Source organism: Malus sylvestris, chromosome 5, assembly GCF_916048215.2.
Source record: "Malus sylvestris chromosome 5, drMalSylv7.2, whole genome shotgun sequence".
NCBI lineage: Eukaryota > Viridiplantae > Streptophyta > Magnoliopsida > Rosales > Rosaceae > Malus > Malus sylvestris.
Window position 1 is genome coordinate 41153160 of NC_062264.1, and position 14181 is coordinate 41167340.

A 14181-nucleotide genomic window follows, 5' to 3' on the forward strand; every position below is an offset into this window, starting at 1 on the left:
TCCCGTTTGTTTCTTCGATCACTGCATCTGAGAGTCGCTTCCATATTTTCCCTAAAGTCCTCGCCTTTGACGGAAAGCAAAAGCCTTTCGATTCCCCAAAACATGGGCTGCGCCGTCGCAATCACTCTTTTAATCGCCGCCGCAACGCTGATCATCACTCGCTTCCTCTACGTCCTGCACCGAACCGGCAAACCCAGCAGCTCGAAAGGCTCAGCTCCCCAACCCCTCAGCACCCTAATCGTATTGGGCTCCGGAGGCCACACCGCAGAGATGATCAACCTGTTGTCCGTCCTTCAAAAAGACAGATTTGCCCCCAGGTTCTACATCGCCGCCGCCACTGATAACATGAGTCTCCAGAAAGCTCGACTGCTCGAAGAGAACGCCGATGAGAGTTCGAGCTCGCAGTTCATGCAGATCTACCGGAGCAGGGAAGTGGGTCAGTCTTATTTCACCTCTGTTTTGACTGCTTTGATTGCTTTGGCTCATGGGCTCTGGCTAATGATCAGAATCCGACCCCAAGTGGTAATCTTTTCACCTTTTCGGTTATTCGCAATTCCGCATTTTTGCAGTTTGTTTCTGTTGATATGAGACGTTGGAGATCAAATTGTTGATGATCAATGCTGTTGGTGTTGCAGATTCTGTGCAATGGGCCTGGGACTTGTGTTCCACTTTGTGTAATTGCATTCTTATTCAAGGTTTGGATTGATCCTTTTGATGTTCTTTTCTCATATTTCTTTGTTGGGTCATTGCGGTTTTCTGCTGTTATGAATTTCGGGACTTTTTCGATTAGTGAGGTGATATCGGAAATGTGCAGGTTGTGGGGATTAGATGGTCGTCTGTGTTTTATGTTGAGAGTATAGCAAGAGTGCAGAGGCTCTCCCTGAGCGGCTTGCTTCTTTACAAGTTACGGATAGCGGATCAGTTCTTTGTCCAATGGCCTCAGTTACAGAAGAAGTATCCCAGAGCTCACTATGTCGGTTGTCTCATGTAGTTGATCCGATTCTGCTGCTGCTATACGTGCTCTAACGTCCAGGTTTTCTCAATGTAATGTGCACTTCTCAAGTGTTTTTAAACGTCTACAGTTACTTTAAATTTAACTATAGTTGCCAGCATTGTTAACTTCTTACTAATTGAAGAAGAAACTGATATCATTGTGCTACGAGGATTGTGTAAAAATCGTTACGATATTTATAATCTTTCTTAGGGAATACTTGAAATCAAAAGTTATGCATAACTGGCTTCAACTTGTAACCTCATGTAATTTAACAATGATTTCATTCTAGTTTATCAAAACGCAGCATTATATCTTTACCTTTTAGGCTCTGCAGTCTTCCCTTTTCTAGTTCACACTTCCACGTGATGATGTTCTGTACATATTTGGCACTCATAATGTTTCAAAATGTTGACGTTTTAAACTTTTCTGTACATACTGAAGGCATATCTCTAAATCAGCATGTCATTGATAAAGTCGGTTTGGTTATGTCCAATGTACATACCGTTTTTGACATTCAAACTTGAAGGATTAGTTTTAGTTGACAAAACTTTTGTGCAGCAAAAAGACCCCGGTAACTACTGCAGACAACAAAGAAACTGACGTTATAAGAGTCTGTATCTTGTATAATTATTTGATTTGATGAACACAAGTTATGATTAATCTTCACAGCGAAGGACAATGCCCAGAACTTTTACTGAACATGAATGGAACAAATAGGTCTAGATGAAATGTTTCCATCTTCAAATAAAGTGTGTTTGCAGTGCTTTCTTTCCTTTGTTAATGGATGTCTGGTTGTCCATCTTATTAGTCGCTCAGAAGTTGGCCTCTTTAAGTAAAGGAATCATTGAAATTTCTTCTACATGTTTAGTTTCAGATTTGGACTCTGAATCGTCAAGGTAGTGCTGATAGAGATATGACGCAAAGCCCCAGAGGGCCAACAACGTGGCAATCACCTTTATTCCATCCATGTTATCATTGAAGAAGATTACAGCTAGAACTGGAATGAAAGGTAAGCCGGAAGCACTTATGAAATTGGAGACTAAAGAAGACACCTCAAATATCAATCCTATGGCGCCAATGTTGAAAGTTTGACATGCTGTAGCTGTACAAATCAAAGTCAGGAAATAGGATAGCCTCCCCAACGCAAACTCCTCCATCTCGCTCTTTAAACCCTTCCATTCTCCAGTGACAAAAAGTCCCACTAGTGTAGCACAGGTTGCAATTAGAGATTCGTAGATTATCATTTCCAATACAGTTACAAAAGTTTTTGCTTTTAGAACCTTTTCGAAGGAGAACTGTGTGAGGGAGAACATCAAGCCGTACCCAGCTGATGCACCAACAGTGCAAATGACCCCAATCGTATACCTCTCTTTGGAGACTCCTGTGAGGTTTGCTGAGTTGGGGTGAAACACAAGCAGGGTGGAGGAGATGGTGAGAAGGACTAGAGAATTGACTATAAAAGGAGTGAACTTTTGTGAATTAAGGCAGAAAGAGAAGAAAGCATTGAAGGCCAACTGCGATGCACAAATGAGTGAAAAGGTAGAAACTGGAAGGTACAAGAGTCCCATAGAATACAACAAGCTGTCTGTTGCTAGTAATACATCAAGAGAGAGATTCATCGCTGTCAGTACTGAGGCAGATGGTTGGTGCACATTGCTATGTGCGGCGATCTTTTTGGATGATAAGATGCAGTGGTAAGGAATTAGGATAGGAAACCCTGTGAATTGCACTAGTGTTGCCATCCATATAATTTTTCCACCTTTGTCATAGTACAGTCGGCCCAAGAGTATAGCTGCTGACTGACCGGAGAGGATGAATAGCGTATAGATGGTGATACGCACCCATCGTGTAAAATCTCCGGGCTGAGAAGTTGTTACTTGGTGGGGGGTTTTCTTAAACTCAAGTGCATTATCTTCTTCAGCTTCTTTAACTGGTATGAAACACATATTTGGATTTCCATGGAATTAGCTTCATCTATGATTTAGTTCATCAATAAAATCTCATTTTTTCTCTCTATAGCTTATGAATATAATCGATCTGTCAACTATTCGGTGTTTTTTCTTCGTTCCTCCATTGCAGATATGTGCTATAATTCTACAGCTAGATAGTTAAAACCGTCGAAACAATTTTCCGAATTTATGCAGAAAAACCATATAAAAAACACGAAAACCAGGAAATCGTTTGTACATATAGAAATCTGACTTACCTACGATGTGGGGTTGCATATCTTGAGCTGTTCCCATGTCAGAGGTGTAATTTTAAACTGATATACCAGAGAGAGAGAGAGAGAGAGAGCGAGAGAGGAGGAAGAAGAAGAAGAGCTCTTATGTAATATGGAAAACCTGAAATTCTTGCAGGTGATGGAGGTATCACTATCAAGACGTTACGACACCGTTTTAAACATTTTTGGAAAACATACAGGCTGCATCAATCAGTATGTAGAGCTACTGGTATGATTTAAAACATGTTTCAGGCCGTTCGAAACAAGATTCAAGCGGAAAGCAACAGCCTTTCATCAGGACAATTGGTAAGCTTGTAAGTCTATTCTTTTACATGAAACCAGAGATTGATCTACAAAACAGACCTCTCTATTCAACCCTTAAGGCTTTCGAAGCTTCATCATTTCCGGCGTTTCTATTCTCCGTCTTGGACTTACGATCGTCGATGTAGTGATGGTACGCGTACGAAACAAATCCCCAAATGCCCAAAACCATGGCTATTCCCTTGATTCCATTCATTTTTTCATGGAAGAAGATCACGGCCAGAACTGGAACGGCAGGCAAACCCAAAGCACTTATGGAGTTGGAGAAGAGGGAAGAGGCCTCCAAAATCAAGCCTACTGCTCCAACAGAAAAGACCTGCCATGTTATTGCTGTCCATGTCAAATTCATCACGTAGGATACCTTCCCTAGCTTATACCCCTCCATCTCACCCTTCAAATGCTTCCACTCTCCGCTAGCGAAAAGTCCGACCACGGTAAAACAGGTTGCAACCATATTTTGATACACTATCATGTCCATGAGCGCTCTAAACGTCTCCCTTTTTATAGCCCTTTTGAAGGCAAGCTGAGTTAGGGAGAGCGTTAATCCGTATCCGGCGGATGCCCCTACAGTGCATAGGAACCCGATTGCATACTTTACCTTCGACCCTCCACTTGGATCATCGCCTCCAGAGTCGTCTTCACCTTGGAACGCGAGGAGGGTGGAGGAGATGGTGAGGAGAACTAGAGAATTCACAATGTAAGCAGTGAACTTTTGCGCGTTGAGGAAGAATGAGAACAACGCGTTGAAGGCCAACTGAGATGCACAAATGAGGGAATAAGTAGATACAGGAAGGTAAGATAGTCCTACGGAATACAAGTAGCAGTCTAGGGCTATCAGGAAGCCAAGAGAGACATATACTGATGCGACGACTTTGGTAGACGGTGGTTTTGATGGGATAGGACTACCTTTTGGGGTTGGATTATTTCTGCTTGCTGGGATGAAATAGTAGGGAAGCATGATAGGAAAGCCACAAAGTTGTACTACTGTCGCCAGCCAATTGCTTTTGGCGCCTTTGTCGTAGTACTGTTTTCCCAAGAACGTTGCAACTGACTGGCCGGCAATGACGAGGAACGAGTAAATGGCGATTCTAATCCACCAGTTGACGCCTCTGCGCCGCGGCAGCAGTGATCGGTCGGAGGCATCTGAAGGCCCTGATGAATTTGTTTCATCTTCTCCATTTGCTTCCTTAACTATAACAACATATATTTACAAGGATCAGTATTAAGCTTAGGATAATAACAAGGTTGGGATTTTGTAGATTTCTCCCCCCCAAAACCACCCCCAACTTGTAACTATTATGACTCGCGTTAAGTTGTAATAAGAACATAATTCACTTCTCGTAATTTGATTCACTTAACATATATCAATCGAAAGTTCTAAATAGACCGGCTCATAGCATTGTCTAGGTGAATGAACAACTGGATATACGGTCAAGAATTCCGGTGCATAGTAGATAAACTTTAAATCAGTTGCTATATATACTCAGAAAAATCACATAGAATAGAAGTAGACTTACCTCCAATGCTGAGCTGAAGTTCTTGAGCTGTTCCCATGTCAAAGATGAAAAAACTCACAAACAATGGAGGAGAGAGAGAGAGAGAGAGAGAGAGAGAGAGGCCTTGTTTTCAACTCACATAAATTAAGTAAATGAAATGCATGCTGGCGGAAAAGGATCCTCTCCGGATTCTCTTTGCGGAGATCCAAGAGATCAATCAATCACGTCCGTTCATCGTACATCGTGTGGTCATAAATTATTTAAAATTAAAAATTAAAAATTGAATGTAAATACTATATAATGATTTCTGACCGCAATATGTACGATGAACGGATGTGATTTATTGATTATCCGAATCCCGACAAAGAGGATCCGGGGAGAGGATCATTTTCCCATGCTGGCTACGACTCATCTTGTAATTTGTATTATTGTTGCTTTTTTTATATATTTTTTTGTGTCCTCAGAAACTGCGAGCTACAGACAAGGATATCACATTCATGAAAAATAAAACGGACCAAATTGGATCACTCAACCTTGTCCGATACATGATTCTACCTGTTTTCAGGCGGCTGAGATCATTGAACAAACCCTTCTAATGCCGACACTTCATTTTGTGGGCCCCCTACGTATATTTGAGCACAAGAACTTCAACTCCCTTAAGTTTTCAATCTCGAAGATATGGTAGTTAGCAACTTGGCGTTTACTTACTTGAAAGGAAGAATTACTGTTAAATATATTATATATATTCTCCTTTTAAAAATCTATAAGAATAGCAATCCAGATTCTCTCCGAAATTATGGATTTAGAAATCTGGATCGTTGAGAAGTGAGAGATCCGCACCCTTAGTTTGTATGAGATAGACCGATAAAATGAACTAATAACGAACGCATGATCTGAATTGAGTGATTCAAATATAAATACGTTCGTTCCGAACGCAAAAGTACGGTGAGGATCTTAATAGCAACCTCCAAATTTGGTGTCTTGTAGAAAGTCGACTAGCAGTTGATCACGTTCTGAGCTTGAAAAATCGCTCATTAAATTCCAAAACAACAGCTTCTCGGTCAAATCCTTCTTACTGCAACAAATAAAAAATCACAAAAGAAAGCTGCCAATCTTTGCTTCCATTCCAGCAAAGCTGCAATTTTTTTTACGTTATATATTGGAGAAATTCAACCCTAATCATAATTTTATCTTAAAATTCAAACAAAATTTCATAAAATATGCGTAGTGGCTCAGTTATTCCTTAACATTTATTTATTAATTTATTTACTTTCACTCGATTGCAAATTAACTTTCGATTCAGAATAATAATAAATAAACAAACAAACAAATCTTGATATCCATTATATCATGCAGTGACAAGTCAAGATCACGCCCTAGCCACCCTTATCTTCCTTCTATTAAAATTTCAACAAAGATAGGTACAATTATTTGTAGTCATGGGTCCATGACTTACCAGTTCATCAGCTGCTAGCTAACTACCAGCACACAAGATTATGGAATCGGATCCAACCATGCTGAGCCCACTAATCAATGCGTCCGGATCATTGAAATTTGATCCAACAGCTACAATTATTATAATTTTTAGAATGATCTCTTATTTGTAACCGTCAGATCAAATTTCAATGGTCCAGATACATTGATTATTGGGGCTCAGCATGATTGGATCCGGAAGGGATCCGGTTCCCAAGATTATAATTATATCATAGACCTCACAACAGTAGTAGGTTAGTTTAAGTTTGACGAGTCTTACAACCATACAACAACGTACGACAAACATTAGATACATAAATTTTTTTTTTATTAAATAAAATTTATTTGTTTAGGTATTGAACTCTTCGATGTTAAACTTGATATATGCAAAAATAAAATCTCTTCCAACTATTTTCATTTGTGTTCTCCCCTGTTGGACTTTTGGGTCATCAAGGTAGTGCTGATAAACACATGAAACAAATCCCTAAATGGCCAAGTGGATTGGAGAGGAGATGGACCGATGGAAGTATAAAGGATGCCTCGAGAATTCGCACATTTGGCATCCGAGGCCACCTAGGCTTCCAAAACTGCGTTTTAAGTCTTGTGATAAAAATCGAACTTTTCGTTTGTCGTCCGATTAATGTCGTTTTGCTTTCATTTAATTTTGGAAACTTTAACGAAAAGCTCCTGGTACTGTTCACTTTAACGAAAAATCACATTTTTACACTAAAAAGTCAATCTTGGTACTATTTATTTTACCCTTTATTTTGTCCTTATCGTTAAAACTCAAAGTTTTCAAGCAATTTTCGTTAGTTTTCCTTTTAATTTTTTGAGGCCTCTGAGTTACCCCAGGATGTTGTAATAAGCCATTGGCTGACTACTATTGTAATCATCTTGAATCATTAATCGAACAAAATCCTTTGGAATTTCTCCCAAAAATCTGGTGGGCTCTAGAATTCGTTCTTCGAGGGCTTACGTTGGTATCCTTATTAGCTTTGTGCTGCGTCACCATTGCCTTAATCCCATCCATTTTGTCATGGAAGATAATCACAGGCAAACACGCAACATTTATGGCATTGGAGAAGAGAGACGATGCCTAAAAAATCAATCCCACCATACCAACACCAAAGAGTTGACATGTTGTAGCTGACCATATCAAGTTCATGACATAGGATACCTTCCCTAATTCGTACACCTCCATCTCATACTCAAACCCTTCCACTCTCCGCTACCGAAAAGTCCCACCAAGACGGCGCAGGTTGCAACGAGAGATTGGTACGCTACCATATCCATCACCACTCTTGGATATGATAGTGTACCAACCCGATTGCATACTTTGCTTTCGATCCTCCACTTGGATCGTCTGTAGGGTCGTCTTGGAACACGAGGAGGGCGGAGGAGGAGGTGAGGAGGAGGTTCAAGTTCGAATTTCCCTCCCCCGATGATTGAAAAAATAAAATCTTAATAATCATTTCTTCAAAGTTACGTCAAACAGATATTGCACTGCTCATGAAAAATTGAACTTTGACTTATAACAAACAACAAATCTATGTCACAGGGATCTACATTTTCTTCAGCGATTTAACAAAACTGTGGGACAAAGAAAAAGAAGATACAGAGATATACATTGTTGCTTCCTGCTTCCTCCCTCCGGCCAAACTTTCCAAAGCCAAATCTAAACATCATCCAAGCTTTCACACGGCAACGGAGAGTTTGCCATTCTCGAAACAAAAAAAGAAAGGTTCAAACGCAAGCTTTGCAGGCTATATTTGCAACCGACAATGGAGAATTTGCCATGTCCAAGCGTTCACACGGCAACGGAGAGTTTGCCATTCTCGAAACAAACAAAAAAATGTTGAAACGCAAGCTTTGTAGGCTATATTCGCAACCGACATCTTCCAATTCCCTTATTGAAGTTCTTTCTATATTTGCACATCCAACAGGAAACATCTGTATAACCCACTTTTGGGTCTTGAACGGTTGAGCCTGTAGTGGTAGAAGTCGTTAGTATATGGAATTATGAACAAATAAAGAGTGAGCGCATAGCAGAAAGGGTCTTACGGTTCAATGAGGTATCTGAACAAGAATGAACGAGACAAAATACAAACAAGTAAATATGGCTGCCCCTGCAAGAAAATTATGAAGCAGCCTTTGGTTGTCTTTGGTGGGTACAAACACTGTCTTAAGTGTATTGGTTAACTCAAAAATCCGATGAGATACCTGCAGAACCAAGTCAACAGAACAGCAGATGGAAGATGAGAATTTGTAAGTACCGTTGGCTTGCAAAGGTTTAAGGGCTAAATGAAGATTCTCTTACCAAAACATAGATGGCGGTTGTCAGCATGAAGTTGAGCAACGGGTATTCTGGAATGACAGAGAGAAGCCACTTAGGTTGTCCATTAGGTGTGTTTGTTCTGTACGAGAAAAGGAAAAGTTTCGTGTAATTCTTTATGAAAATAAGGCACTTGTAAAGACTAAGATGCATTCCATTGGTCAAAAAACGTATGGAAATAAAAAAATAGAAGTGTCACGTACCTCAACCAGATGTGGAACTGTGAAATATAGGTCTCCAAAGTAATCTTCCCAAGCCACCTAGCATTACAAAAGTGAAATTGTACACAAAATGAGTCAGCAAAACCTTTCATAAACATGAAAAACCACTTAGGACTGAACAATTATTAACCCTACAAAAGGGACTGCTGTGTTTGACTCTCAGATAAGAATACGTACTCAAAGAGAGTCAAAGAGACACCCCGCAACTGCTGAGTAAAGTTCCGCAAGCATATATATACACTGAAATCACAATAAGCAGAGGTGATGGTAAGTCGCTAGTATGAACTGAAGAGTAAACAACCGAAAATTGTGCCACCTGATAAAACTCCCAGAAAATCATTTTGTTTAAATTGAAAAAGAAAAAAAAGAGTTTTATAACACTCACGTTATTGGAATCCAGGATGTGTAGGGGTGCAACTTGTTGTATGAAACCTTGTCCAGCTTGTAAATATATTCATACCACAGATACCCAACCTAACAACAAAGAAATAATGAGCATGACATCAGATTACAAGATCAAAACATTTGTCATTTTTGTAAGCGGATAACTGCCGTGAAGGATGAAACTTACAAATATAGAACTGGAAAATATTCCAGCTTTGATTGAGACTCTCCTTCTGGTATCAGATTCTTCCAATTTCTCCATCCATTTCTCCACCTAAGAGATATTACGTTTAAAATTTCAGCAGTCGGAGTATCAAGAGAGCAAAAGCAACCAGATGTAGATATTCAAGAGATTACATTAGGATGATAATAGGCATATATCATTCCAATGATCCATATGTAGCGATCAAGTCCAGATCTAAAATGCCATTCATGCAGACGATGGAGATCTGGTTTAGCAGGATCAGTATACCCTGCACGGTAGGAAACAAAGACGATAAGTTTGAACAATGCATGAACAGTAAGAAATTCATGCACGGAAACAAATCAAGAATCACATATCAACCTTTTCTTCGTCTTCTTTATATAAAGAATCTCAAATTAGTTTAAGACCTATATGTACAAGCGGGACTTCTTCTTTTTTTTTTGCCAAAACTTGAAAGTATCTGAACAGGTCAACTATTTAAAGTTATTCAATATTCAATATTCATGCATATATATAAATAATTCACAAGAGGATGACTATCTTTTATTTGTTATAAACTATTTTTCATACAATATTGGCCAAGGGTTCTGAGTAATGAGCCTGTCCAAAAATGAAAATTGAATAGCACAAAATCAAGACTCTAGGATGAGTTTGATCAAATTTTATCAAAAAGTCTGCCTAGAATCAGAAGAACAACCATGCCAAAAAGATGAAAGTTCCTGAGTTTTCCAACTGTATTTTTTTTTTTTATTGGGTTTGAATTTCCAACAGTGAAAAACATAACATAAATAAAAAACCAGAAAGCTGAATGGGGTTACTCACCCAATAAGAATGATAAAGGAAGAAAGACTATTTCAAATACTCCGGGTATTTCCCAAATCAAGATAACCGCAAGAAAGCACCCGAGAATCTTCAAAGCCATCACTGATCTGATCTCATTGTACTTGCTAAAGATGCCAAGGGCTCCATACACCATAAGAGTATACAGAGTGTGCATTGGACAGATGTAATAGAGCATATAGTCATTGTTAAGAACAATACAGCAAAACGCCACAAAAAAATTCAGCCGCCACATCATCTGCATTGTACAATAAAGAATACAAATATTTCAGTACTCCCCAAGGACATTTGCGAGAATATACTGCCCAGAACTACATTTTACCTGAGCAAAGCGGGCGAGGCTAAAATCCTTTCTAATGTAGTAATAGGAAAAGTTTCCAAATCCAGTCATCCAAACATAAGCAGCAATAAAGACACGTATTGCATTGTAAATCTCACTTGCAGCAAAGTAATGGTACATTAGAAACAGGACCTGCCAAGAAGCAAAAAAGATGTATTATACTCATAGTACATTCATAATTAAATATTATAAAAAGTGTAGTGAGCGCACCAAGCTCTATATATAACATAGTTTAATGTTCAACTGGAAGAAAACTAAAGAGTACCATTGTAGGTTTTCGCATCAAATCTGATAAACTCTAAATGAATAAAAAGCCAATCAATCTACAGATTTATCTAGCATATAGTATCCAAATTTAGTTCAACCGATAACGAAAATATCAAAGGATGACACATGCTTGTTCCAGTTAGATGAGCATGGATAGTTCATGGTTATTATGTACAAACACCCGAACAGTAAAAATAACAGTGGCAGGTCACCATGAGTATAAGTTCAGAGTTCCCCTCCTAAAACAAAAGAGAGAAGAAATACCAAGAGCACACAATTCTTCCTTCCCAAAGGAAATATCTGAACCTTAAAAGTGATGATCTTGGTAAAGAGTACTTGCCTGCATCCACCCTTTCCATTCCTCAGTCTGATGCCGATTTAGGTAAAGTATGGATTTTCCAGAAAATGCTGATCTGTCAGTATGTTTCTTCAAAGATGTCATTGCTGAAACTATGACAAGGATAAGGTACAGGAAGATGAAAAGATCCCGATTGTATTTCTGTTCAAAGAAGAACCACATAATTAATCAATTTTACAACAAAAAAACCAGTTTATTGTTCTTATAGTACATATCAGCATGTGATGATCTGAATATAGAAGAAATAATTTTTGTGTTTATCAATGTGTGAAAATAGTAACACCGACATCTTAACTTTTTCTTTAATAGAAGCCATATAAAATATAGTATCCTTTTATATCAGGATGTGAAATAATGAGCAAGATAGGTGAACACAGGGCACTTAGGCAGAAATATCAGTGAGAACGAACAGACAACGTGGAAAAGGCTAATAGATTAGGACCTTTGATGCGATGATAGACATTTATTATCATGATAATAGCGTCTGTGCAAGTTTTCCATATAAGTAACTAGTGGTAATTTAAGAATACATTCAGGAAGCAGACAAATGTACCTTTGTAGAATCTCCCAGTATATTTGTGCGGTCACATATGTAGAAATAGAACAGAATTGCACCAAGCTCAGACCTGCAATTGACATTGAGTGCAATATAAGTATAAATAAGAAATCTGGCCCTGAGAAGATACATATTGTACTAATTAGTAATTACTTACATCACTCTAAGAGTTGCTCGGTTTTCAAGTAAAAAAGAGTCATCCATTGTCAGAAACCTAGAAGTTCATGAGAAATGGAATGTGAGAAAGACCTTGAAAATTAAAATCAACACAAAAATTCAATGAAGATACTGCATATTATGGATGGTAACCTGATCAAGTTTATTTTGATGGATAAACTATCAAACTTTGTAGATGCTGATCTTGAAAGACCTCCTTCAAGCAAAACAGCTCGTTCATCTTCCTTGATTGTAACCTTCCCCAACTCAACCAGATTAGTATCTGTATCTGAATGACTACAATAGGATAGGAAAAACTTAGTTGTTCCGCATTAGAGAATATTGGCCCGAAATATAATATCTTTGACAATCCTTGTATCTCATTTCTAATCAAAGACATATCTGGAGCACCATTACCACTCATCCAACGTACTCAAAATACTTTTAATCACTAGTTGATCATATTTATAACTAAGTTCTGTTAAACATTCAAAGTGGGCTTGTTTATTCATCATTGTCAGAATCCCTTAAAAGTCAGTGCTTTTCTGTTTTCTTCCTTTATTTTAATGAAAAAACCAAACAGACATGTTTCACTTGGACTTTGTAGTAGACTTAATTATCAAGTACCATAATATATGACCACAAAAACTCTGCATGAGGCCTGGGTGGGCTCCTTTCGATTGAAAAGTGAGTAGGTGAAAAAGAAAAGCACTCCCTGTCACACTTATCTCACGGTCAAACTATGTTAACTAGGGAAGCCAGTATTACTGTATCAGCTAACATAATGGAATATAAATGAAATATTTAACTCCATATTTCATATTTCAATAAAAGGTATGTGGAAACATGTAAGTTGATGCCAATAAAACAAAGGACTAATTCATATCGCCAGTTTGAAGGTAAGGAACTTACACTTTAGGATGAGATGAAGATTTTTTATACTCCAAGTACTCTGAATATATCCATGTGACAAAAACAGGGATGATTCCAAGCAAAAACGACACCTGGAGAATGATATAGAAAGCTTCAGTAAATCTGCTCATTCATTTAGTTCTTACATTATTGATACCAAAACAAGATCTTTCGTAGCGTTTGAGACAAATCTATTTAACACAGGCTCAAAAGTGTAGCTAGTTTGATAGCATGTCAAACATTTAGAATTGCACAAAAGTCCAAACACATTGAGGCATTGCGATCCCATGCACCAACAGAAATGCGAGTCTCTTGGTTATGATATTACTAGAAGAAAAACAAGATCCTTGATCTATTTGAGTAGAAAATAAAATATTAAGGATTGGTTGAACAGAGCCATCGTTGTACAATGTTGCATTTTCTTTGTTACCAAGATACAAGATTTACTACTCCAAATAAGGCACCCTTTGTATGAGCTACTATAACCCAACCAGCCACTACAAAAGGCAATTCCATTACGAAATCATGCAACGTTCTTCGGATCAAGAACTTAAAAAACAAAGCAATTTCTTATTGTTCCACAAAAATTAAAAACCAGTACTTCCTACACATTCACAGATCTTCATCAGAATTGAACAACTACAAATCAAACTAAGAAAATGAAAAGCCTAGGAATTCAATCAAATCATCAGAAGATCAAATTACATAAAACAAATTAACAGGCTTTGCATTCAAATTAAACTACCTGTCCAGGCGTAACTGGCCCCGCGTCCACCATTTTCAAAATCCCCAAATCGGCTCCGAACTGCAAAACCCAAATCGAAATTCAACAAAAAAAACAGTAGCAGAAATCGGAAATACGAAGCGTAGATCGACGCAGAGAAACGTACCTAGTCGAAGGAAGTTCAGAGACTCACTACTCTATCGAACATTGGGGATAAATATGAAAACCCTAGCTGAAGATCGAGCATGAAGAAGAAGAAGACGCTGTCGTTTTAGGCTGTTGCTTGAAGAATAGGGAAAATGTCGGAAGGAACGTCCCTCTCCAGTGAAGTTTGTCTTTCCCCAAGCGGTTGGTGGTGGTGGTGGTGGGTTGTTGTGGTTT

The 14181-nt window shown here is 38.4% G+C and overlaps 4 protein-coding genes across 7 annotated transcripts; 1 reads left to right on the forward strand and 3 right to left on the reverse strand.

Moving 5' to 3' along the window:
* On the forward strand, window positions 1-2053 carry LOC126623621 (UDP-N-acetylglucosamine transferase subunit ALG14-like). 4 transcript variants are annotated; one of them, XR_007623816.1, is made up of 5 exons: window positions 1-522; window positions 636-695; window positions 815-1044; window positions 1664-1743; window positions 1863-2053. XR_007623816.1 is itself a non-coding variant. In XM_050292572.1 (3 exons), exons 1-3 carry the CDS (start codon window positions 103-105, stop codon window positions 989-991), a joined length of 657 nt encoding a protein of 218 aa, XP_050148529.1. In that variant the 5' UTR covers window positions 1-102; the 3' UTR covers window positions 992-1311. The 4 variants fall into 4 exon arrangements, 1 of the variants encoding a protein (XP_050148529.1); XR_007623814.1 differs by lacking the exon at window positions 1664-1743; XR_007623815.1 differs by lacking the exon at window positions 1664-1743 and having other exon boundaries at window positions 1869-2053.
* Window positions 1807-3171, reverse strand: LOC126622920 (purine permease 21-like). The gene has a single exon (XM_050291599.1). The coding sequence runs from the start codon at window positions 2938-2940 to the stop codon at window positions 1807-1809; it is 1134 nt and encodes a 377-aa protein (XP_050147556.1). The 5' UTR covers window positions 2941-3171.
* A 254-nt stretch (window positions 3172-3425) lies between these two features.
* On the reverse strand, window positions 3426-5339 carry LOC126623620 (probable purine permease 10). The gene is made up of 2 exons (XM_050292571.1): window positions 5054-5339; window positions 3426-4727 (listed from the first exon to the last, which is right to left on the reverse strand). The coding sequence occupies exons 1-2, from the start codon at window positions 5088-5090 to the stop codon at window positions 3583-3585; spliced, it is 1182 nt and encodes a 393-aa protein (XP_050148528.1). The 5' UTR covers window positions 5091-5339; the 3' UTR covers window positions 3426-3582.
* A 2676-nt stretch (window positions 5340-8015) lies between these two features.
* LOC126624063 (protein REDUCED WALL ACETYLATION 3-like) lies at window positions 8016-14181 on the reverse strand. The gene is made up of 17 exons (XM_050293059.1): window positions 13967-14181; window positions 13822-13881; window positions 13077-13168; window positions 12318-12461; window positions 12166-12222; window positions 12006-12078; window positions 11435-11593; window positions 10810-10959; window positions 10470-10725; window positions 9800-9915; window positions 9630-9716; window positions 9444-9532; window positions 9236-9298; window positions 9041-9097; window positions 8823-8919; window positions 8567-8725; window positions 8016-8491 (listed from the first exon to the last, which is right to left on the reverse strand). The coding sequence occupies exons 2-16, from the start codon at window positions 13852-13854 to the stop codon at window positions 8570-8572; spliced, it is 1629 nt and encodes a 542-aa protein (XP_050149016.1). The 5' UTR covers window positions 13855-13881; window positions 13967-14181; the 3' UTR covers window positions 8016-8491; window positions 8567-8569.

What these genes read in the sequence shown, in the direction of transcription:
- LOC126622920 (XM_050291599.1), bottom strand. Translation starts at nt 2,940, where the DNA reads ATGTGTTTCATACCAGTTAAAGAAGCTGAAGAAGATAATGCACTTGAG.
- LOC126623620 (XM_050292571.1), bottom strand. Translation starts at nt 5,090, where the DNA reads ATGGGAACAGCTCAAGAACTTCAGCTCAGCATTGGAG. An exon ending in ACTTCAGCTCAGCATTGGAG is followed by an intron (nt 4,728 to 5,053) that starts GTAAGTCTACTT and finishes ATGTTGTTATAG; the next exon opens with TTAAGGAAGCAAATGGAGAA.
- LOC126624063 (XM_050293059.1), bottom strand. Translation starts at nt 13,854, where the DNA reads ATGGTGGACGCGGGGCCAGTTACGCCTGGACAG. An exon ending in TACTGGGAGATTCTACAAAG is followed by an intron (nt 11,594 to 12,005) that starts GTACATTTGTCT and finishes TTCTTTGAACAG; the next exon opens with AAATACAATCGGGATCTTTT. An exon ending in CAACCGCCATCTATGTTTTG is followed by an intron (nt 8,726 to 8,822) that starts GTAAGAGAATCT and finishes TTGGTTCTGCAG; the next exon opens with GTATCTCATCGGATTTTTGA.
- LOC126623621 (XM_050292572.1), top strand. Translation starts at nt 103, where the DNA reads ATGGGCTGCGCCGTCGCAATCACTCTTTTAATCGCCGCCGCAACGCTG. An exon ending in TCAGAATCCGACCCCAAGTG is followed by an intron (nt 523 to 635) that starts GTAATCTTTTCA and finishes TTGGTGTTGCAG; the next exon opens with ATTCTGTGCAATGGGCCTGG. An exon ending in TAATTGCATTCTTATTCAAG is followed by an intron (nt 696 to 814) that starts GTTTGGATTGAT and finishes GGAAATGTGCAG; the next exon opens with GTTGTGGGGATTAGATGGTC.